We start from the raw sequence: 19,172 nt of genomic DNA, 5'->3' as shown, positions 1-19,172 counted from the left end.
TCTTCTGTTGTGCATCCAAAAAGGCAGGAGAGAGGTGGCCGTTAGGGTCTGAACTGTGTCTTTCCTAAGAAATACTGAATTAAATTATTGACAATTGATAGGATAGAAGGAGAAACCAGATTATCTATTGCATTTCAATTCTGTAGTTGAATAGATGAAAAGGTTTGAAAGGATGAAAGGCTTGTTACTTCACCATAGTGTATTTTGTAACCCTGTAATACAGGCTTTTTGGCTAATTTCTGGTAGAGCAATGGAGAGAGCAGGTTTATCATATTGTCAATCCCTGCCTGCTGAAACTTGCGTCTTCATTTCATGTGTGTTATTAAAAAATAAAATAAAAAAGCCTGACTTGCACCTCAAGCTTCAGTTTCATTCCTTTGATCAAATATCAAAATGAGGCAGTTATTTCCTCATGAAGTAGAAAGTCTGACTAAATAAGTCACCAATTTGCACAAATGTCAGTTGGAGAAGTATTTCATGTGTATTAAATGAGGTTTAGAAGAGAAGATTTTAGGTAGTCTGAAAACCACACCCACCTAGTTCTGTATTGTAATTTGTTGGCAGGACACCTTGTGAAAATTAATTGACACACTGAAAAGTTTTCTTATTGACAGTATCTAATTACCTAACATATATTATTACCTATCATGTTTTTTTTTTTTGTTCTCCCCTAGTGAGTAAATGCTTATCAATTACAAGGAAGTGGGTGGAGTTAGGGTGGGATAAAGGGTAGAAATCACATTATCATTGAGAGTGTCTGTGGTGTCAGGTTCAGAGAGCAGCAGCCTTCACCTAGACATAACTTTGGCTCTTAGAATGTGTAATTCTTATTTGGCTCCATCTCTGGAAGCTTGCTAGATTCTCCACTACGGATGAGCATATATTTGAGAAAGGCAGCTGGTTGGCATTTTGGAGGAGTAAGCATGGAAGAAAATAGAGAGGGCCATGGTCTTGCAGAAAGCAAGATTTTGTCAATCTGGATGATTTTGTTTGTGGCGTTAGTTTTGTTGCCTTCGATGTTCCGAGTGTCACTGGGGATTTCTCATTTCTATGTGAATATTGTAATAAAAATATTAGAGGTAAGTTGAGAATTAGGTTCAAAAGGTATGTGTTTGCTACAGGACATGTTTAATAATAAAATCTGTGCATTTTTTATAGAAGCCATAAAAGTCAGCAGAAGGAATTCCGTTAACTTGGATGTGTTGTTTGAAGCTTTGTTTTACATGATAGACTTTGAGCGGTGTCTTTAATGATATCTAGTTATGTGCTGGCTTACATATAATCTGCTGCTGATTTGAGGTTTTCTTGGATTAAAATAGAGACTCCATGATCTGTTCTAGTTCAGGCTGGTTAAAGTACTTCATGCAAGTAGCATACTCATGAAAAGTCAGATATAAAGAAAAAGAGGTATTAGTTTATGGGACTTGGTAAGTAATAAGAACATGTATTTTAGATGTACATTAAGATTCAGTGGTTTTATTTGGATTATTTTATTTACATGGTATTAATATTCTAGGTAAGAATATTTACTCTGTGTGTTGCTTCTTCCAGATGTAAATCTGGAGGATCAAGCAGTTACAAGTTCTGTTGTACGAGACTTGAGGAATCTGTGCAACCTTCTAAAAGTGTAATTTTTCTAGGGATGAACTGATCATGGCTAAGATCCTAATTTTGCTGCTATCAGTAAGCGGTTTCTGGGGGTTTTAATAAGCCATAATTCCATTTGGTTTTTCAAGTTTGACTTTTTGTATCCATCATTAGCCAGAAGTAGGTGCAGTGAATTCATCATACTGAACAGTGAAGGATTTCCATTTTCCAGTAGATTAACTTTGTGCTTCTGGCATAAACCTGCTTTCTGTGAATATACTTTCTACTTGTGGCAGAAAACACATTACTAGTATTATTGCTATTATTATTATTAAACTGTTGGAGTCATCTATTTGTGCAGTATAACATGTCTGTAGCCATGTGATATAGTTAATATCATAACCATCTTACCTTGCCAATTCTGTCTTTTTTTTCTGTCTTATAATTCTTCTATCTCTTTTTGTTTGTTTGTTTGTGTTTGTTTTTTATTTTGTTTCATTTTAATGCTGATTAAGAGCTCTTGGGCAGGATCTGTCTTCAGCTGTATGAACAACATTTAGCATAGTGCACAGGACTGCAAAGTTTAGGGTTACTTGCTTTTTCAGATACTGGTGTTAATGACAAATGACTGCCTGGAGTGGCTATGTGTAATATTGGCCTTTGTACGTCATATGTTTTTTTAATCAATTAGTGCTATGCTAATTAAATTCTTCTTGGTACCTTCTTCTTGGCACTCTTATATCAAATCTGAGAAGGTCTTTTGGACAGGTCTTGCTGCTGCAGTTGCCAGACATTGAAATAACTTCCGTATTTTCCCCCCACCCTGTGCACTTTCCAGCTTTGAGAGACATTTGACCAACTCAGTGTGTGCTTTATATAGGAAGGCACTTCTTTTGTGAAGCACATTAGATATTTCTCTTTCCACAGTTTTTGTAACAGGTTATAAGCATGACAATTTTGTGTTCACAATGTGGAGAAATAATTAAAAAGTTAATTGTTATGTAATCAGGTGAGCCTTTTATGTTTAGTTCCCTGTGGCCACAGCAGCTAGTAAGAGGAACAGCACAACTCTATGCACTGCAGTTCAGACTGGCTTGTTTTGTGTTTTAGTTCAAAGTTGCTCCCTAATTGTTCGATGGGCAAAAAAGGAGTTTCCTCTGTTTTCATCTGACAGGTAATTCCAACTACTTTCTTTGAAGTATTGCTCAAATGCTTCTCATTGTGCCAAAAGAGTAACTAAGAGCTATTTCGGGGGGAAATGGGAGGGAGAGAGGATGGAGGGAATTTTAGGTCACCTTTGCTTGTGCTGTGGCCCACTAGGCTCTTTGCAGGGAAGAGTACGACTGGCAAATGCTGGGTTAAAGCTTGTGCATGTAATTGCTGGGCCTATTCTCTGAGTCCTGGAGCTCATTCCTCAGAATATGGCCAAAATCGCAGCTTGGGATACAGTCAGCTTTAAAGCAGGCTTCTATGCACCGCTTGTTTGAGAAATTAACAACTTGACATTGAAAGCCCAGTGAAGGGTGGACTGGTTTCCAGCTGTGACATTATCTACCTGAGATATTGCTAATGGGGTAATGCATAGAGACAGACCATGTTTCCTGTTTTTATCCGGAATGGCGAAATAGGATGCCAAACCGGATAGCTAAGCTGAAAATGCTAAGAGTAGATGCTTAGTCATATATTAGCACACTATGGATTATATTGCAGGAATATCAGTGCTTTAGGAAGTACCAAACAACTGGTTGATGTTTCAGCAAAAAAATCCAACCTTGAGCACTATGACTGGATTCTCCATTATGTTGCATTTGATTTAGTCTTTTATGTAGACCTGCAAAATTAACAGAAAACTTCTCACCTGGCAACACTTTATATTTGTTTCTTACAGCTGTAGATGGCAAATAGGGAGGCAAAGGGAAAACATGTTTTATTTTCCTCCATGTTTGTCAGCTTGAGAAAAATAAAAAAGTAGAGATTGAAATCGAGGACTTCAAAGTCAGAAAATATTTTTCAAAGAAAGCATATCTGTAGCCCTTACTGAATTTGCTGGGAGCAAAAAAAAATGTGTTTTAGAATGAAGCTTAAGTTTTCAGATCTATTACTAAGCAATGAGTAATGGTGGCATATGATAAGTCAATTTGATTTCTTGACTTCACTGAAGTGTTTTAGCACTGTGAACAGTGACTGGAACAAATGGAAAAGATGTAATCATGTATGGAAATAATTTGTACCGTCTAGAAGTGATAAAGATGAATGTGGTTTGATTTCTGATAAGGTTACTTTTTCCCATATGCTTGTAAACTTCTATTTGTAAATAATGTGTTTTCTGTGAGTTTGTACTTGCTTGTCTATATCAGAATTTGATGGAAATGACAATACTAGCGAAGCCGTTCTAGGGATGGTATTCCAGCTGTTCCAAAAGAAAATGCCTTTGCTTTCGCAGTCCTGTGGAGAGTCAAAGAAACATATTGAACAGCTGTAGCTCTATTTGTCAAGAATCTTCTGGAATTTTGAGTTTTGAACTTCTGTATGAAATTGGAGCATTGTTGTTTCTTGAGAAATACTCACATGTAGGAAAGACATCTAATACTTGTGAATAGTCTTTGAATTGATAGGTATACAGAGGTAGCTAATGTGCTGTGAACTCCCACTGGAATATGGGCAGATGTTGCTGTCACTTAAACTAGTGAAAGAAGCTCCCTGCCGTGCTTTCAAATACATGGCTATCCTGAGCTAGCCTCTGCAACAAAGCCCAAACAAATTACACCTGTGCTCCTGTTCCAAACAAATGTTTGTGACCCTTCTTAACCTATTTCATCAGCTCTCGCTAAAGCAGGCAGGAGATTTGTGAGTCCTTTTCACAATCTGATGGTGGACAGTCACATTCTCTCAGACATGCAATGTAATACTCAGATCATTTGATCTGGGTTCTTGGTTGTGATATGAAAGGCGAAATGAGGCCAGACAGAAAGGACTGTTGGATGAAAAGGTCCCAATTGCTCGATGGTGATTTTAGTTTGTGCTAAAAACCTACTGACCTTCTCTTTGCCATTGTATTGGTAGACTATGGGGAGTAATTGCCCCAAAGCCTTTGTCACACATGAGAAAAGGATTGAGAAAAGCCAGTGTAATGAGTGACTAGAAAAACCTCTTGTAAGAATATGGGAGAAGAGGTAGTAAAATATGGGAAGAGATGCAAAACTGAATTATTACATAGTATAGAAAAATGGAGTACTTTAAATGGAAAAGGGAGGAAAAACTGCAAAACCCTCATAAAAAAACACAAAAAGTGAGATTTCAGAAAATCAACGTTCCATATTGTATAGTTTTTCCTGTCAGGTACTATGAAGAAAGTAATTAATATAACCAAGTATTGGGCATTCTTATTTTGTTTAGAATGTAATTACAGGAAGCTCAAACAAATGGACTGTTGGAGGTAAACTGTCAGGTCTTCAGTATTCCATCTGGGATCAACCACTGGATGTTTGGACTCCTTGTGTCCTCATCGCTTCAGAAATGGAAGTGAGGAAAGCACAGCAGCTGAGTTCTGGTTCAGTCAGCAAACTTAGGAATGAAGTTGCTACATTTAATACTTAAATTCTGTGTTAGTTGCAACATCTGTTGTTTTTTTTTTTTGTAAGGCATTTAAAACATCCTTTCATTACTGTTTTGCAACAAAGACCAGCATGACAGCTCTGTCTCAATGCTGTGCAATACAAAGGTGATCGCAAAGACTTATTTCATTTTTAAAAACAAATTATACGTACAGATGCAACTGAATACAGAACAACATAGTAGCTAGTCTGCTGAGTCAGTCCAGAGTTTGACCCAGACAGACAGTTTGACAGGCTTCAATTCAACTGCTCGATGAAAAGCTGAAGAGCTGGGTGGTTGTATGATCAGATTCCCTCCTCACTCCTTGTTGCCTCAGTCTCCCATGCCAGTTCATGAGCTGGGAGGGTTTTGTGTTCCACAATAATTTTCATCCATGTTTTTTTTGTAACTGCTCCCATTTCAAACGATCTCTGGTGACATGTTCTGGACAATGAACTCACAACTTAACTGTGTTTTGTGGAAATATATTGCCTTTTTCTTGCTCATACACTCTGCCCAACACTTTTATATGATGAACCTCAGTTCTTGTATTAGAAGAGAAAACAGATAACTGTACCTTATGCACTTGCCCTGTGCCAGTCCAGATTTTGTAGACCTCTGTCCCCTGCCATCTTGGCCAAGCTGACAAGCCCCGTGTAACTGTTCAGCCCTTGAAAGCTCCTTCTCTTCTGCCTTGTCCCCTCGTCTTTGTAGCCTTGACCATTTAGTTACAGCCACTTTTGTCTCACTCTTTCTCTGTTCTATGAGTCAAGACTTTATATTTTACTAGTAATCTTTATAAATTTTTGTTGGTTTTGACTTGTCTTATTTAAATTAGTTAACATATATTTTGAGTCAGCTTGGTCAGTAATTATCACCCTTTTTCTATTTGGCAATCAAAAGCCGGCTTCCTTGAGGCATTCCAAATCCTCTAGGACAGTATGAGCAAGCTCATTTCTCGCAGTGCTTGCTGGCTGCCAGGTGCCTCTGTATGTAGGAGGACTGTGATAGGCAAGATAAGGGTGGTAGACAGGAGACAGGAAAGCAGAGAGTAAGGCAAAAAGGCTTTATTTGTCAAGCTCAGTGATTTTTTATTTATTTTCCTCCCTCATGCCATACAAGTATCCTAAAAGAATATTGGGGAAGGGGTGAGAACCAGCAGTACATTATAAAGAGGTTAAATTTGCCACATGTCTGCCTTTACTCTCTTTTGCAACATTGCTGTACCTGTTCCGGATGTTCTTTCATTTCTCAGTGTGTGGGCTGCTGTTTTCATGACATCCCCTGGCTCCACAATTCTGACTCTTCATGTGTTGCAAAAGATTGAGACAGGTGATGTACCAGTTGACCTTTTCAAGAGAGTAATTGGGAAGTATAGTGACGGGCTGTGGTGTGGGATTTTTTTTTTTTAATTTCTTCTTTTTTGATTTTTTTTGTTTGTTTTATGGTGTTATAACAGATGGTTTACATGGAGTTTAAGATACCCCATCAAAGCCTATTCTGCTTTCACTTTTTTCTTTTCTTTTAAGATGGCTGGTAAGAAAAAGTCAACTTAGGGTAACTAAAATATCCTAATTACGCCTTGGCAAAGTATCCCTTTTTTTACTGACTTTAATGCTACAGAAGGAGCTGGTAGAGAGCATGCAAAACTTCAGGATGGCAAAAAAGCTAATTGATATTGTTGGCACATGCAACACATTGTAGTGTAGTGAAGACTATTTGAGATCAACTTTGTGGTGACTTAAATGGCTGCACACATCAGTAAGAAGGAAATACACTTTAAGCAGGAGTTTATCCTGAAGCAGATGGATTATCCTTATCTGTTGTAGATGGGTAGCTTTAATAGCAGGTGAAGGCATAAGATGTGTGGGTTGTTGATTCTTTGATAATGAGCAGAGCCTACACTCAAGCATCCGGTGTCCTTTGTTAGGCCAGATATCTTGACATAAATACAGGAAGATCTAGGACTCACTAGAGCTACTATTTATATATGTACGATGAAAACATTCAAAACTATAAAAACTTGAAAAATTAGGTGTATTGGTATATTTGATTTGCTAATGGAGAGTTTTATGATGTTCTGTGCAGGGAGGAGAAACTTGGTTTAGCTCAAAAAGGTGAAGACAGGGAAGGGTGAAAACCCATTACCAAAGCTACTTTTTCAGAAATACCATGGATACAAAATGTTGCTGCCTCTGTTTTCTGTTAACAGAAATCACATTAATGCCCTAAAAATGAGGTAATCTCTTTTATTCTTTTAAATTAATTTTTTTAGATCTATTTTTTCAGCATCTCTCTGATGTCAGTGATAGTATTTTGCATAACCCTATTGCCTGAAGCTAAGTGGAAAAGAGAGAGTTTTGGACCCATGGATCTCATAGTCTTTCAGGTAGCTCAGTAATTTGTTGAGCCTCCAGAAGAAAAACAACTGTGTCCTGAAAAGAAGTTTGAGCCAAACAATTTTTCCTGGAAATGGCGAAAGGTAGTCTATGTAACAAATGAAACCGGAGGTGTGCAGGACAGCCTTCAGGCTCACTTTGAAAAATGAAAATCTAAGACCGTGTAGGAGTAAAAGAGGCTCAGACAACTCACCTAAGGTAATTACAGAATGTCTAGAAATGATGAAATTAAAACCATCAACATCTACTTTTCTTGTTTTGGGAACAGTGGGCCACCCTGCAGATTGAGGAGGGAGTAAAAAAGCAGAAGGCGCTGGCACTTGAAAATTTAATCTCCACTGGTAAGATCTCTGGATGAAGGGGACACAGCACTATTCATCTTGTAAAAAGGCAACTATTTAAAAATCTTACTTAGAAAGGAGTTTGATGGGCAAATAACTGTTGAAGTTACAAAGCTACAGAAGGATGTTATAAGCAAGATAATCTGCAAATTATTGAGTCTTCTTGAATAAAAGGACCTAGAGACTAGTGTGGGTATAGAAAGACTGCTGATAAGCATTTGGGAAGCTGTCCCTGTTTTCATGAGTATTTTCTTCTTTCTGACTCCATCAGCTCTCTCTTTACAAGACTGAATGAGTGTTCATTGCTCTTGACTTTGCTCTGCATGGATTCTCTTTTGTTTCTTGTAACTCCTCACATGCAAAAAACCCAGGGTCTCTCAAGTGAAGGAGTTACAGCATCCCATGGATCACAGTTAAATTTTGCATTCTTGTCTAGGCATGAGGATAAAATCTGAGTAATTTTTTCCCCCAACTATTTTTCCTTTCTTCTTTGACCAGAGGGGAGTGTGTTAAGTTCTCATGGTAATCCTTTTACTTGTAGTGCCATTTTTAGTCATTAGTCATGTAGACTGCTTGGTTTGTCAGCTAATAAGTTTTGGGTCTGATGATTTCCTGGATGTTGAAAGTTTGACTGAAGTGCAGCTGGAGGAAAGTTTTGTGATTCTGGTGGGGGGTAGTATATTGATTAAGATAAATTAAGTGTATTTTGAGTAATGCGCATTTAATGTCATCCAATACACCCCCTCCAAAAAAACCCCAAAATAAACAAACAAACAAAAACAAACAAAAACCCCCGCATAACAACCAAAAGCCAAAAAAAACCAAAACAAAAAACCCAATCCAAACAAAAAACCCCCCAAAAAACCAAAAAAAAACCCCACAAACAAACAAAAGTAAACAAAACCAGAAACGAAACCAGAAAAAAACAAACAAACAAAAACAAAAACAAAAAACAAAAAACAAAAGGCAAACAAGAAGGCCAGGTGTTAGCTGGTATGAATCAAGACAATTTTAGTCACTTCAACTAGCCAGATAAGAATCTGGTCTCAGAGTGACCTCAGCAAACATACTGAAACTTGTTGTGTGGTTGTCCGATGGAGTGTAATTTTACAAATAGAAGAGCATGAATGTGTTTTTATTCTTCCAGTACAATGTGTCTGGAAGAACAACATGCAGTGTTACACTATGCAATGTTTTGGGGGTTGGGGGAAATCTAGACACTTCCAATTCCTTGTTAGTGAGGGGACTGTTAAAGGAGAAGGGATAGGGGAAGAAAGATGGCTCTGAAAAAAAATACAGAGGAAGGAGTTTGTTACAGTTGGAAAAAAGTAAAACTAATCAACAGCAACAAGAACAATAAGTATACAAGCACTGGCTGAATCTGAGTCAGGGCACCAGGAGGGATCTGCAACCTTGGCAGTGCATTGTTGACATTTCTAGGTGTGTGTACATATGTTGTTTGGTAAATAACAATGAAGTAGGTGTTGTGCTCAAGATTTTATTTGCAGCTTGATCTGAATGCTTTTCTCTTTCCTCAGCAATTTAGGGGGGGTTATATGGCATAGGGTTAGAGAAGTAACTTGTGGAATTAAATGTTCAGTACAAAAATGAGGCATAACAATGCAATTATGGTGCTTGAGTAGGAGGAAAGCTATGTCTAAAAAGCACGTGTATTTTACTCTCTTTGGAACCCATGTTGTTCATTTCACCGTGTGGAAGGAGGACTCATTTCCTCATGCAGGGATCATCCAGAGAGATGAAACCCCCATGGAAGAGGAGATTGCTGGCCGGTGCCAAGGGTGCTTCAGCCTTGCTGATGTTATGTACTTCTCCAAGAAGGGGTGTGAGGCAGTTGCAGAAGATGAAGTCACTCGACGGTTCTCCTCTGAGGAGCTGGTGTCCTGGAACCTCCTCAGCAGAACCAATGCCAACTTACACCGTGTCAGCTGGCAACTCACTGTTGTGTGGGTCATTGGGATCCTAATTCGATATTGTCTCCTGCTGCCTTTTCGGTGAGCCAGATGTAATTTGCTGGGATCTGCTTTTCATGTTACTTTTCAGGGAAGTTGTGAAATAATATGGCTTTTGTCTGTTTTCCAAGATGCCATCTAAACTCAGATATCCCTAAAAGAAAAAAAAAGAGGTGCCAAAGACGTAAATTTCTCATGTTCCATATGCTTGATTAGTAATTAATTAATAGTAATTAGTAATTCATTTGTTTTTAAAATCCAGCAAAACTGTATAGGAATAAACTGGATATCTTTTTGTCGGGTAAAGTAACAGCTGTTTCAAGTGAAAGGATCAGGCTCTACTTGCCTAAGAGACAGGGAGACTGTGCTGAACACTTGGGATTTGAAGCAAAGCCAGTGTTCATGGGGCATAGGGCTGAATGGAGGGAAAAGAAGAGACATCCACTTGGAATGTATTAAATGTTCAGCATTTTAACATTGTCTATTAAGCAAACCCAACCTTTGTCATATTGACCAAACCACTACAAATATTCATGCGTTCTTGCAAACAACAGGAGCTTTTAAAATTCCTTATTCTTTTGATGGGTGGGCAATATACTTACAACCTAGCTGAAGTGCATGGTGGAATTTTGTACCAGTCACATAGCCAAGAACATATACCTGCCTGTAAACTTAGATATACAGCTTAAGAAGACAACATCTGTGTAGAAATGGCTTCAATATACTGGTTGAGTCAGCCATTAGTAACCAACAGAATTTAATTTTCATCTTTTTAGAGTGTAAATACATACTGAAATATCTGGATAAGTTTTTAAAAATTAAATTCTGAGACCCTTTTGGCCCTGAGAAATCTCACCTGCATAAAAGAACACCAGCCACTACTTGCTGTCCTCTTTGAACACCATGGCTTCTTCACCATGTGATACTTTCAGATCAGAGCATGGTGCTTTTTGGAAGTTAGGCTCCAAGCAGCACAAGGTTTTGTAACCAGTTAATTGCGTGAAAACATGTACTTGTATTGTCCCATTGGCCTTTAGTTTCTATTGCTAGTTAGATGCTATTATGGTGGAGGGAAGCATTGTGAAATGGATCAAAGGGCCAAATAAAATGTTTTCTTGCTTACTCTTCCAGTTTTGCTTCTTAGCATTTAATTAAGATTATTTTACTTTGTAGCGTCTGCTTGTCTGTTTTCAGCATCCTGTTGCTGGTGTTGGCCAGTATGGTAGTAGGACAGTTTCCAAATGGCAGGTAGGTGTTTGCTGAGGGCTCTACTGATTTCTTTTTCATTTCTTTAAGGATTTGAACTAGTAGTTGGAACACTCTGCTTGTAGCCAGAGGATTAATGCGGACTATCATGGGATGACTTTTTCTCTACTGTAAACTTACAGAGTGCTATGAAAGAGAGTATGGCAATGGTATCTGAAAGCAGACATGCAATGTAAGCCAGATAGATACTGCTGGAAGCATGTCTTAGAGCATAAAATAGAGTATGCTCTACCTGAGTCAGAACAGGGCAATTAAATCACCTGTCCTGAGCAATTCCGTATTAATACTTTGAGATTGTTGTGTCCTCTCACTGCAAGAAACTCGAATGTGATTCACCAGCTAGATACTGCTATATTAAATTTATGTTAGTGAATGAGAAGAAATCTATAAAACAAAACCCTATTATCTTCTCTGCTTTGAATGTGGTGGATTTAGAATAGATTACAGTAAGAGAGTGGATCAAGAATATCTCTGATACCAATGAGCTCCTTCTGTGTGGTATTGTTACTGCAGAGAATCCTCTTAGTATGGGCTTTGTAGTAACAGGTCTTTGGAATAATCTGGAGAGTTTATATTGGAGCGTTCTATGGCTGACTATGTAGAACTGGAAATGTATGTATGGCTTCATTTCTTTTAGAGTTAAAGGCTGGCTGAGCAACCAGGTTCAGATGATATGTGCCACACTAGGTGTCCGATGTCTGAGTGGTCTTGTTCATTTTCACAACAGGTGAGTGGTTCCAATCTGCTCTCAATGGGTTGGTATTCATTCTTACAGTACTTAATGTCTCAAGTTTCAGAGAAGGATTCTTATTCCATTACTGCATGGATACTATGATGGCATAATTTATCCAAAAAGCTGTTTGGATCATCTAGACTCTGTCAGGATGTTTGCATGCCCTATTGTGTCTTCTGTTGTGTAGTGGCAGGGTATGTGTAGGTGAAGTAGTACTTGCATTCCTGGTTAAATAGACACTTAGATATTTTTCAATGTTTGCCATGAACTTGTTTTAACCACATGCAAAAATATTGCCATAAAATGTTCATCTGTCCCAGTAGCCAATTTGTTCAGTAACTAATTCTTCGTGCTCTCTCCTGAAGTAAGTTATGGGAGGTATTTTGGTAAATCTTTGTAGTGTCTTGCTTGCTTAATGGTATGCTTTATGTCATGGAGGCTTCTGAAATATCTTGTTTGTGCTTTAGAAAGAAAAGCAAAATCATGCTGCAGTGGCTTTGCTTTTAGAATTTTGGTGTCCAAATATTCTTTGATACATGCCTCTGTGAATGGTAATATATGCAGCTAAAATGCATATCCAGGGAAATCTCATATTTTCAGCTAAAAGGAAACTGGTTTTGGTGAAATGCCAGAACTGCTGAAATGTGAAGGGACTCTCAGAAGTATGAGGAAAGATGACTTATCTGCTGTAATGTACTACCAGAAATTTTAACATATATGTTGTAATACTAGTATTTTAAAATGTTTTGTGTTCTCTCACTTCCTACGGATTTGCAGATAAGCCATGGGCCTGAAATGCTTTTGTCACTCAGTCTTGATTGTGCATGTATGCCTGCTGGATGGGTCATCTGATGGGGCCTGTAGTCTGGAGAATAAATGTTTAATAATTGCCTTTATGGTTGTCACTGCAGGGAAAACAGACCACAGCAAGGAGGCATCTGTGTAGCCAACCACACATCTCCATTAGATGTCCTAATCCTGGTCAGCGATGGATGCTATTCCTTGGTATGAACAAGAGTTGGTAAATATCAGTAATGTTGAGATGCCTGTAGATGTAGTGTTGGGGAAGAGGATAAACTAACTGGTCGAAAGAGGGGGATTTGATAGCATTCAAACTCACATTTTGGACTGCAAGAAAGCACATGCAGGCAAGTGTGTGTGCATTTATGACCAAGAGAATTGGTACAATTTGTGATTAAGCTTAGAAACAGATGCATGGGTGCATTTGCATAGTAACAAGTTTCTTTTGGTCTTGCAGGTTGGCCAGGCACACGGAGGGCTTATAGGACTCATTCAAAAATCTTGCATGCGGACCGGTCGGCATGTCGTATTTGAACGTTCGGAAATGAAAGACCGTCATCTGGTGAGGAAAAAGTAAGGTAGTGTGAGCTGTTTGCTTAATTGTCTGGTCAAGTCTAGTAATTGTGAGGTTCAAGCATAAGCTGAGGCTGCTCTTACCCTGCATTTCTCCTTGGTGGGCAGCTGTAGGTTGTCATCAGTGTAAGGTTTGAAACTGCTCTGTCAGAGAAGGTGCAGGGTGTAGCAATCATCTTTAAGGTCCCTTCCGGCCCAAACTATTCTAATAATTCTACTCCATGTTTGATCATTTGCCACGTAACCTCTGGGAATTTCCACATTGCTACAACTGCCCTGTCTGCCACAGGCAGGACCCTATTCATTCAGTTTTGAGGCTGTGATTTGGGATGTCAGGACTGAAAACAGAGTTCTATCTGCACTTCTGCTTCCCAGATCATGGCTTGTCCTGGTACATTTACTCACCAGCTCTGAGCATCAAAGCTGGTTGTGTCTGCTGTTATCACAGTATAAAGGGAGAGTGATTGCAGCAAAGAAAAACCCCCCAAACCAAGGTACCACCTAGCTGCTAGAAGCTGGAAGAGCACCTGGAGTAGTATCATAAAATTTTTACCTAATGCCTATGATGCTCTCAAGACATGCAATACTGATTCCTGGCAGAGATAACATGTTGGACTTTAAGGACATAAACAGGATTGACTCAGTATGACAGTTCTTATAGAATCAGGTGTTTACAGAGACTGTTCTTAGTTGTCCTAAATCTTCATGAAAAAGGGTGCAATGCAGCTAACATAAAGTATCTATGACAGTTTGTCCTTAGAAAATTGGAAAGGGTTCCCTATGCTAGATCATTCTCTTTTTTTTTTATTTTTTTTTAATTTTATATCTGATATTTTGCTTTTGTTCTTTAATGCAGACTGGAGAGGAGCTGCATGCTCTTGAGTCATAGGAAAGATGGGTGTCTTGGAAAATAACAGATTTTGGTGTCAGTCATCTGCTTAGTGGTGATACATTTGTTTTTAAGTGATGCAGCTAATGTAGTAAGATAGCAGCCTGTCACTTGACTAGATGTAGAGAATCATTAGATACATGTAAAACTGATGCTATGTACCTAGAAGGCATGAAAATATGGAATATACTTCAGTCAGGCAAGTTCGACTGTGTTCATAGCTGCAACCTGGGAAGTTATTTTCAGAGACTTCAAGTACCACCATTTTCTGGCTTCATGTTAACTAGGTTAAAATGGTAAAATGAAACTTCATACAGTTTTGTAAAAAATGTACTTCTGTAATTAGCAAGAGAGAGTTTCAGGCCTGTGTCTCACTATCACATGTCCCAGCTGAGGCTACTGCCTGGCAAAAGACAACAGGGCAAGGGCTTTTCTTGTCCTATGTAAGAGGTAATGGATGTTTAGATGCTTGGACAAATACAAATATGAAATATACAGTGAAATTTTATTTTCTCTCCACAGAATTAGAGAACACATTGCAGATAAGGCCAAATTACCCATTTTAATTTTCCCAGAAGGTAGGAAACAACTATATTGATTTTATTGCTCTTCTCACTTCTTGCCACTGAGTGCAGTTTATTATATCCAGTCTTTACAAGTGAGGTGTTTGTTTTTAGTTTGTAGAATTAATTAGCTCTTGTGAGATATTAAAAGTCAAGTTCTAGTATCTTACAACAGTTTTATGACAGTCTATTTGCTTTAGCATATAACATAATGGAAGAGAGTACAGGTTCTGGGATTTTGTTCCAGAACTAAAGCTTACTTTCTCCTTTGGCAACTTAAGTCTCCTTAAGACAGTTTATGATTCATTTGCTGATAGTTTTCTCAGAATGGATTAAGCTCTTCATCTGTTTTAATTCTGGCCAGGTACCTGCATTAACAACACATCAGTAATGATGTTTAAGAAGGGAAGCTTTGAGGTAGGAGGGACCATCCATCCAGTAGCAATCAAGGTAATGTAACTGCAGTTTTCCAAATGTGGAAGGATTGTTTGAAAAAGCTTCTCACGTCAGAGAAGATGTTCATGTGTAAACCTTATAAAGGGGCTTGTTTGGTGTGAATGAGGTACTGAATAAACCCTGAGAAAACGAAAACTTGATGTTTTGCGATGTTCAGTGCAGTATGGGAAATGTTTCACTGAGGATCTTTGCAACTGGTTAGGTTACCTGAAAAGTACAGTGGCCCTTGCCATGTTGTGTGTTCAGTTCTGCTTGCTCATTCTGTCCTAGGGCTCCTGGCTCTTGTGAGCTCTGAGGATAAAGGCACTTTGCTTAGCACTTCCAAGTCTTTCTGAGTAGCTTTAGCCAAGTTGCCCTAGATCTAGATATGTTAGTTACTTTTTCTGGAACTCTAACATTGCCTAATCTTAAGGAAATCATTAAAAGTGGTGTGAACATTTTTTCATTAAACCTTCATAGTCAGCATATCTGTAGATGACAAGTCTTTACATTTCGAGTAAATCTCTTGTTACAGTTGTGTTTCAATGGGTCTGTTACAGTTTGAGGTCCTGCATGGCTTGTAAATGAAAAATGTTAGAAACTTATAATAAATGTTGGAGCTTTACTTTGAATTAACTGATGCTTTTAGGAGGTGTGAGTAGATTTACCCCTTTTTAATAAGTTGAACTGTGACTTTGTGGCCGAAAAAAAAGCAGCTTATGTGATTTAAACTAAGGTAGCAGATCATGCCCTTGTGCTTATTCTTCTTGTCTTCCAGTATGACCCCCGCTTTGGAGATGCCTTCTGGAACAGCACAAAGCATTCTATGATGACCTATACTTTCAATCTGTTGACCAGCTGGGCTGTTGTCTGTAACGTATGGTACCTGCCACCGATGGTCCAAGAAGTACTTATGCTTTTCTAAGTTTTGAAAATGCTTTTAAAATGTTGTCTGTGTTACTATGCATAGTGTTTGTGAATTTTTATTGATAACTTAATGGATTAAGACCAGAAAGCAACACTACAGTCTTAAAATTGAGCATGGATTCATGTGGGTTAGTTATCTTCAAATAAAAACTAACCTTGAAAATATTCAGACGTTCCTGCACCATGCTCCCTATTGCTACTAAAACCTTTACTTGGGTGCAGGTGCAGTTGCTTTCTTCTGATCCTTGAGACTAGAAGAGACATAGGTTTATGCTGCAGGAGTCCTGCCCCTCAGTCTGGCATAGACCTCCTGTTTTTACTCTACAAGGGATACATAGATTCAGGCCTTCTCTTCACTCCATACAGGGTCGCTTCTGCCTTCTGTGTCCCCCCCCTGCTACCAGCATCTTCCCAACACCCTGTTCTCTGTAACAGCTTCCTCCCACCACCTTGTTCCTCAGCCCTGCAGCATATCCAGCTAATCCTTTGCCCAGCAGCTTTACCTCACAACTTGGCAGAGCCTCCCAGCCCACTGCCCTATATACCACCCTGACACTGACAAAGTGCTCAAGGCTTTTTCTCTAGCAAAGCCCTAGTTTGGTATTGTCTACCATGGTCTTTCCTCAGCCCTAATTTTGGCAGGGAAGCTGCTGTAATGCATGTATCTTCAGTCCTCTGAAGTTTGGGCAGAGTCCTGTGAGCTCACAAAAATTTGAATGCACCAGGCCCAACCCTGTTCAAGAACCCCGTCTCCTGCAAGGGTGATCCTGTCGGTGTGTTCCCAGCTTCAGACTCATGCTGAAGTACTGGGAGCAGACACATCCCCTGCTCTGGCCAGACCTGTGACCTCATACTGTGTGTTGTTTGAGATTGCCCCAGAAACCAGAGAGCCTCCCACTTAGTTCTTTTTGGCACTGACTGGTGGCAAACTGGTCAGCGTTCCCCAGGATCAGCTGGAACTGCCCTGCAAGTCACATCTGGCTTGTGGGTCTGGAAGTGCCTGCTGTCTGACAAAATGTCTTTAAGTGAGGCACAGAAAAAATGTTCATGTTGTAAAGCAAATAATTACTATATTTTTCAGGAAGAAGAAGATGCTGTTCACTTTGCCAACAGAGTCAAGGCTGCCATTGCTGCTCGGGGAGGAATGTCTGTGCTTCCTTGGTAAGAAGCAACACCTCTGAGACTGGGTTTAAAGCATTTTAAGGTGTTCTGTATTCTGAAACATTAGTCTGGAATCCTTTAAAACTTCTTCCAGATTTGCTTTGCTTGCACCGTAGTCCATCACCCTTACTGACTCTAAATCCAGAAAATATTCCTTGAACAATTGCATTAGAATAAATAGAATAATATAGTATATATAGAGAAACAGAGCTGACAGGTAGATCTAGCCAGCAGGCAGTGTTAGGTGAAAATGAATTATTTGACTGTTAAATGCTGGGTTAAGAAAGGGCATTGTTGTGTGGTAAGACTTGGCAGTACAGATCATTTAACATTGTTGTACAAAATCCAACATTAAAGATTGGAAACTACGTGGTCTAAATATTGCAATGTTTTTCTGCCTTGACCCTGAAGTGAGCTCAAGGCTCTTTCTTTTCTGTATCTTTCAGGGATGGGGGACTAAAAAGGAAAAAGGTGAAAGAGTCTTTCAAGGAAGAGCAACAGAAAAAATATTGCCAAATAGTAATAGAAAATGGATCTGTGGGAAACGGAAATGTTTGTTAAACGGTATTTATTTTATCTCATTTTTCCATGACTTATCTCTACCAGAAAATAGACTGGTTTTTATAGGAAACCAAACATGTTTTCCTTCTGTCTCTGTAAGATATTTTGCATATGACACAGCAGGGAAACCATAAAGAGATATCCTTATTTAATGCAAAAGACTCTAATTTTATAAATAGGAAAATATACAATCTACTAGTAAAATTCTCTCCGATGTTGAGTGAGAAAAATTGGCAATAAAATTACTTAGGCTTATTAAACATTTGCAATACCTTGAGGACTTAAATGGTTACCTGTTAGCTTCTAACAAAACAACTCTGTAGTCCTAGCCTGCTGTCTCAGTGACTTGGACTAGCAGTGTTCCTGTCAGCCACAGTAACCATGTTGCTGTGGAGAGCTCCTCACATCAGGAGACGTTAGGCAGTTCACCAAAACATGTTTTCCAAATTGTATGTTGGAGAGGAAGTGTTGGATGTCAGAGGGGGAAAAAAAACACGTGCTGACTTTCCTCTCCATGTCACAAGACCAGGGACAGCAATGTAGAAAGTTTTCTCTTCTGACAAAGAGCACAACAGTGTCCAGGGCAGCATGCCCCTCATGCCTGGGTGTGTGATGCTGAGGTAAATTAGTCACAGCCAAGGACAGTGTCAAAGAAAATATATTGTGGTTTTAAATTACATTTTATCTTCTAGTTTTGTTGTGTCCCTTTCTCTGTCTCTTTGTATGTATTACCCAAATTAAAGAAAACATTTGATGTGACATCCATTGTCCTCTGTTATCATTATTTCTGGAGAGCCACCTGCTTATGTTGCCACTCGATATGAAGGCTATGGATTTGCTCTCTGACAAGCCCACCCTCCAGAAATAAATAGAATAGCTGCACATAAGAAGTATGAGATGGAAATATTTCCATCACTTACAGTATTTACTGGTATAAAATATTTGCTCTCCTGGTAAGTAGCTCCCTTATGGAAGGATCTGGCTTCTTAAATGATCTGAATAGCCCTAATGAAACACACGCAAGTAGGTGCTCTGTGACAGAGATGTTGGTAAGGACAGTTAATAAGGTTTACGTGAGAGCCCATTGATGAAGAGATGAAGGATCTGTTGTGGTGATCACAAACACACCCTGCAGAGGCACAGATGCACAGATACAGCTTTGCCCAGCCCTGGAGAGTCTAGAAAACTAATATTCAGAGGAGGGGCTAACAGAGGTGATAACTGCCCTGAGGCTGCATGGCACAGAAGTGGCATGGAACTGAGTTCTCCTCTTCTGGGGCCAGGCCGGGCTTTGTTACAAGTATGTGAATCCTTTTGGTGGATCAGTCAGTCCAAATTTTGGTGCCATAGGTAAGCAGTAGAAGAAACTGCT

The 19,172-nt window shown here is 39.0% G+C and overlaps 1 protein-coding gene across 3 annotated transcripts; it reads left to right on the top strand.

Annotated features, from left to right (window-relative positions):
* The first annotated feature begins 5 nt into the window (after window positions 1-5).
* Window positions 6-18,559, top strand: LOC135412833 (glycerol-3-phosphate acyltransferase 3-like). 3 transcript variants are annotated; one of them, XM_064651782.1, is made up of 12 exons: window positions 6-1,079; window positions 7,849-7,890; window positions 9,641-9,933; window positions 11,065-11,139; window positions 11,795-11,884; window positions 12,802-12,895; window positions 13,149-13,264; window positions 14,676-14,731; window positions 15,081-15,166; window positions 15,930-16,058; window positions 17,160-17,239; window positions 17,686-18,559. In XM_064651782.1, the coding sequence occupies exons 1-12, from the start codon at window positions 873-875 to the stop codon at window positions 17,798-17,800; spliced, it is 1,383 nt and encodes a 460-aa protein (XP_064507852.1). In that variant the 5' UTR covers window positions 6-872; the 3' UTR covers window positions 17,801-18,559. The 3 variants fall into 3 exon arrangements, with proteins under 3 accessions (XP_064507852.1, XP_064507850.1, XP_064507851.1); XM_064651780.1 differs by having other exon boundaries at window positions 7,849-7,921; window positions 9,663-9,933; XM_064651781.1 differs by lacking the exon at window positions 6-1,079 and having other exon boundaries at window positions 2,568-7,921.
* The last annotated feature ends 613 nt before the right edge of the window (window positions 18,560-19,172 follow it).

Source organism: Pseudopipra pipra, chromosome 4, assembly GCF_036250125.1.
Source record: "Pseudopipra pipra isolate bDixPip1 chromosome 4, bDixPip1.hap1, whole genome shotgun sequence".
Classification (NCBI taxonomy): Eukaryota; Metazoa; Chordata; class Aves; order Passeriformes; family Pipridae; genus Pseudopipra; species Pseudopipra pipra.
The sequence above is the reverse complement of the archived record's forward strand: the minus strand, read 5'-3'. Positions and strand labels throughout refer to the sequence as shown.

Excerpts from the sequence above, each read along its gene's own strand:
- LOC135412833 (XM_064651780.1), top strand. The coding sequence starts at position 873 with ATGAGCATATATTTGAGAAAGGCAGCTGGTTGGCATTTTGGAGGAGTA. Across the intron at positions 7,922-9,662 it reads TGAAAATTTAATCTCCACTG|GGATCATCCAGAGAGATGAA; the intron begins GTAAGATCTCTG and ends TTCCTCATGCAG. Across the intron at positions 9,934-11,064 it reads TGTCTCCTGCTGCCTTTTCG|CGTCTGCTTGTCTGTTTTCA; the intron begins GTGAGCCAGATG and ends TTTACTTTGTAG.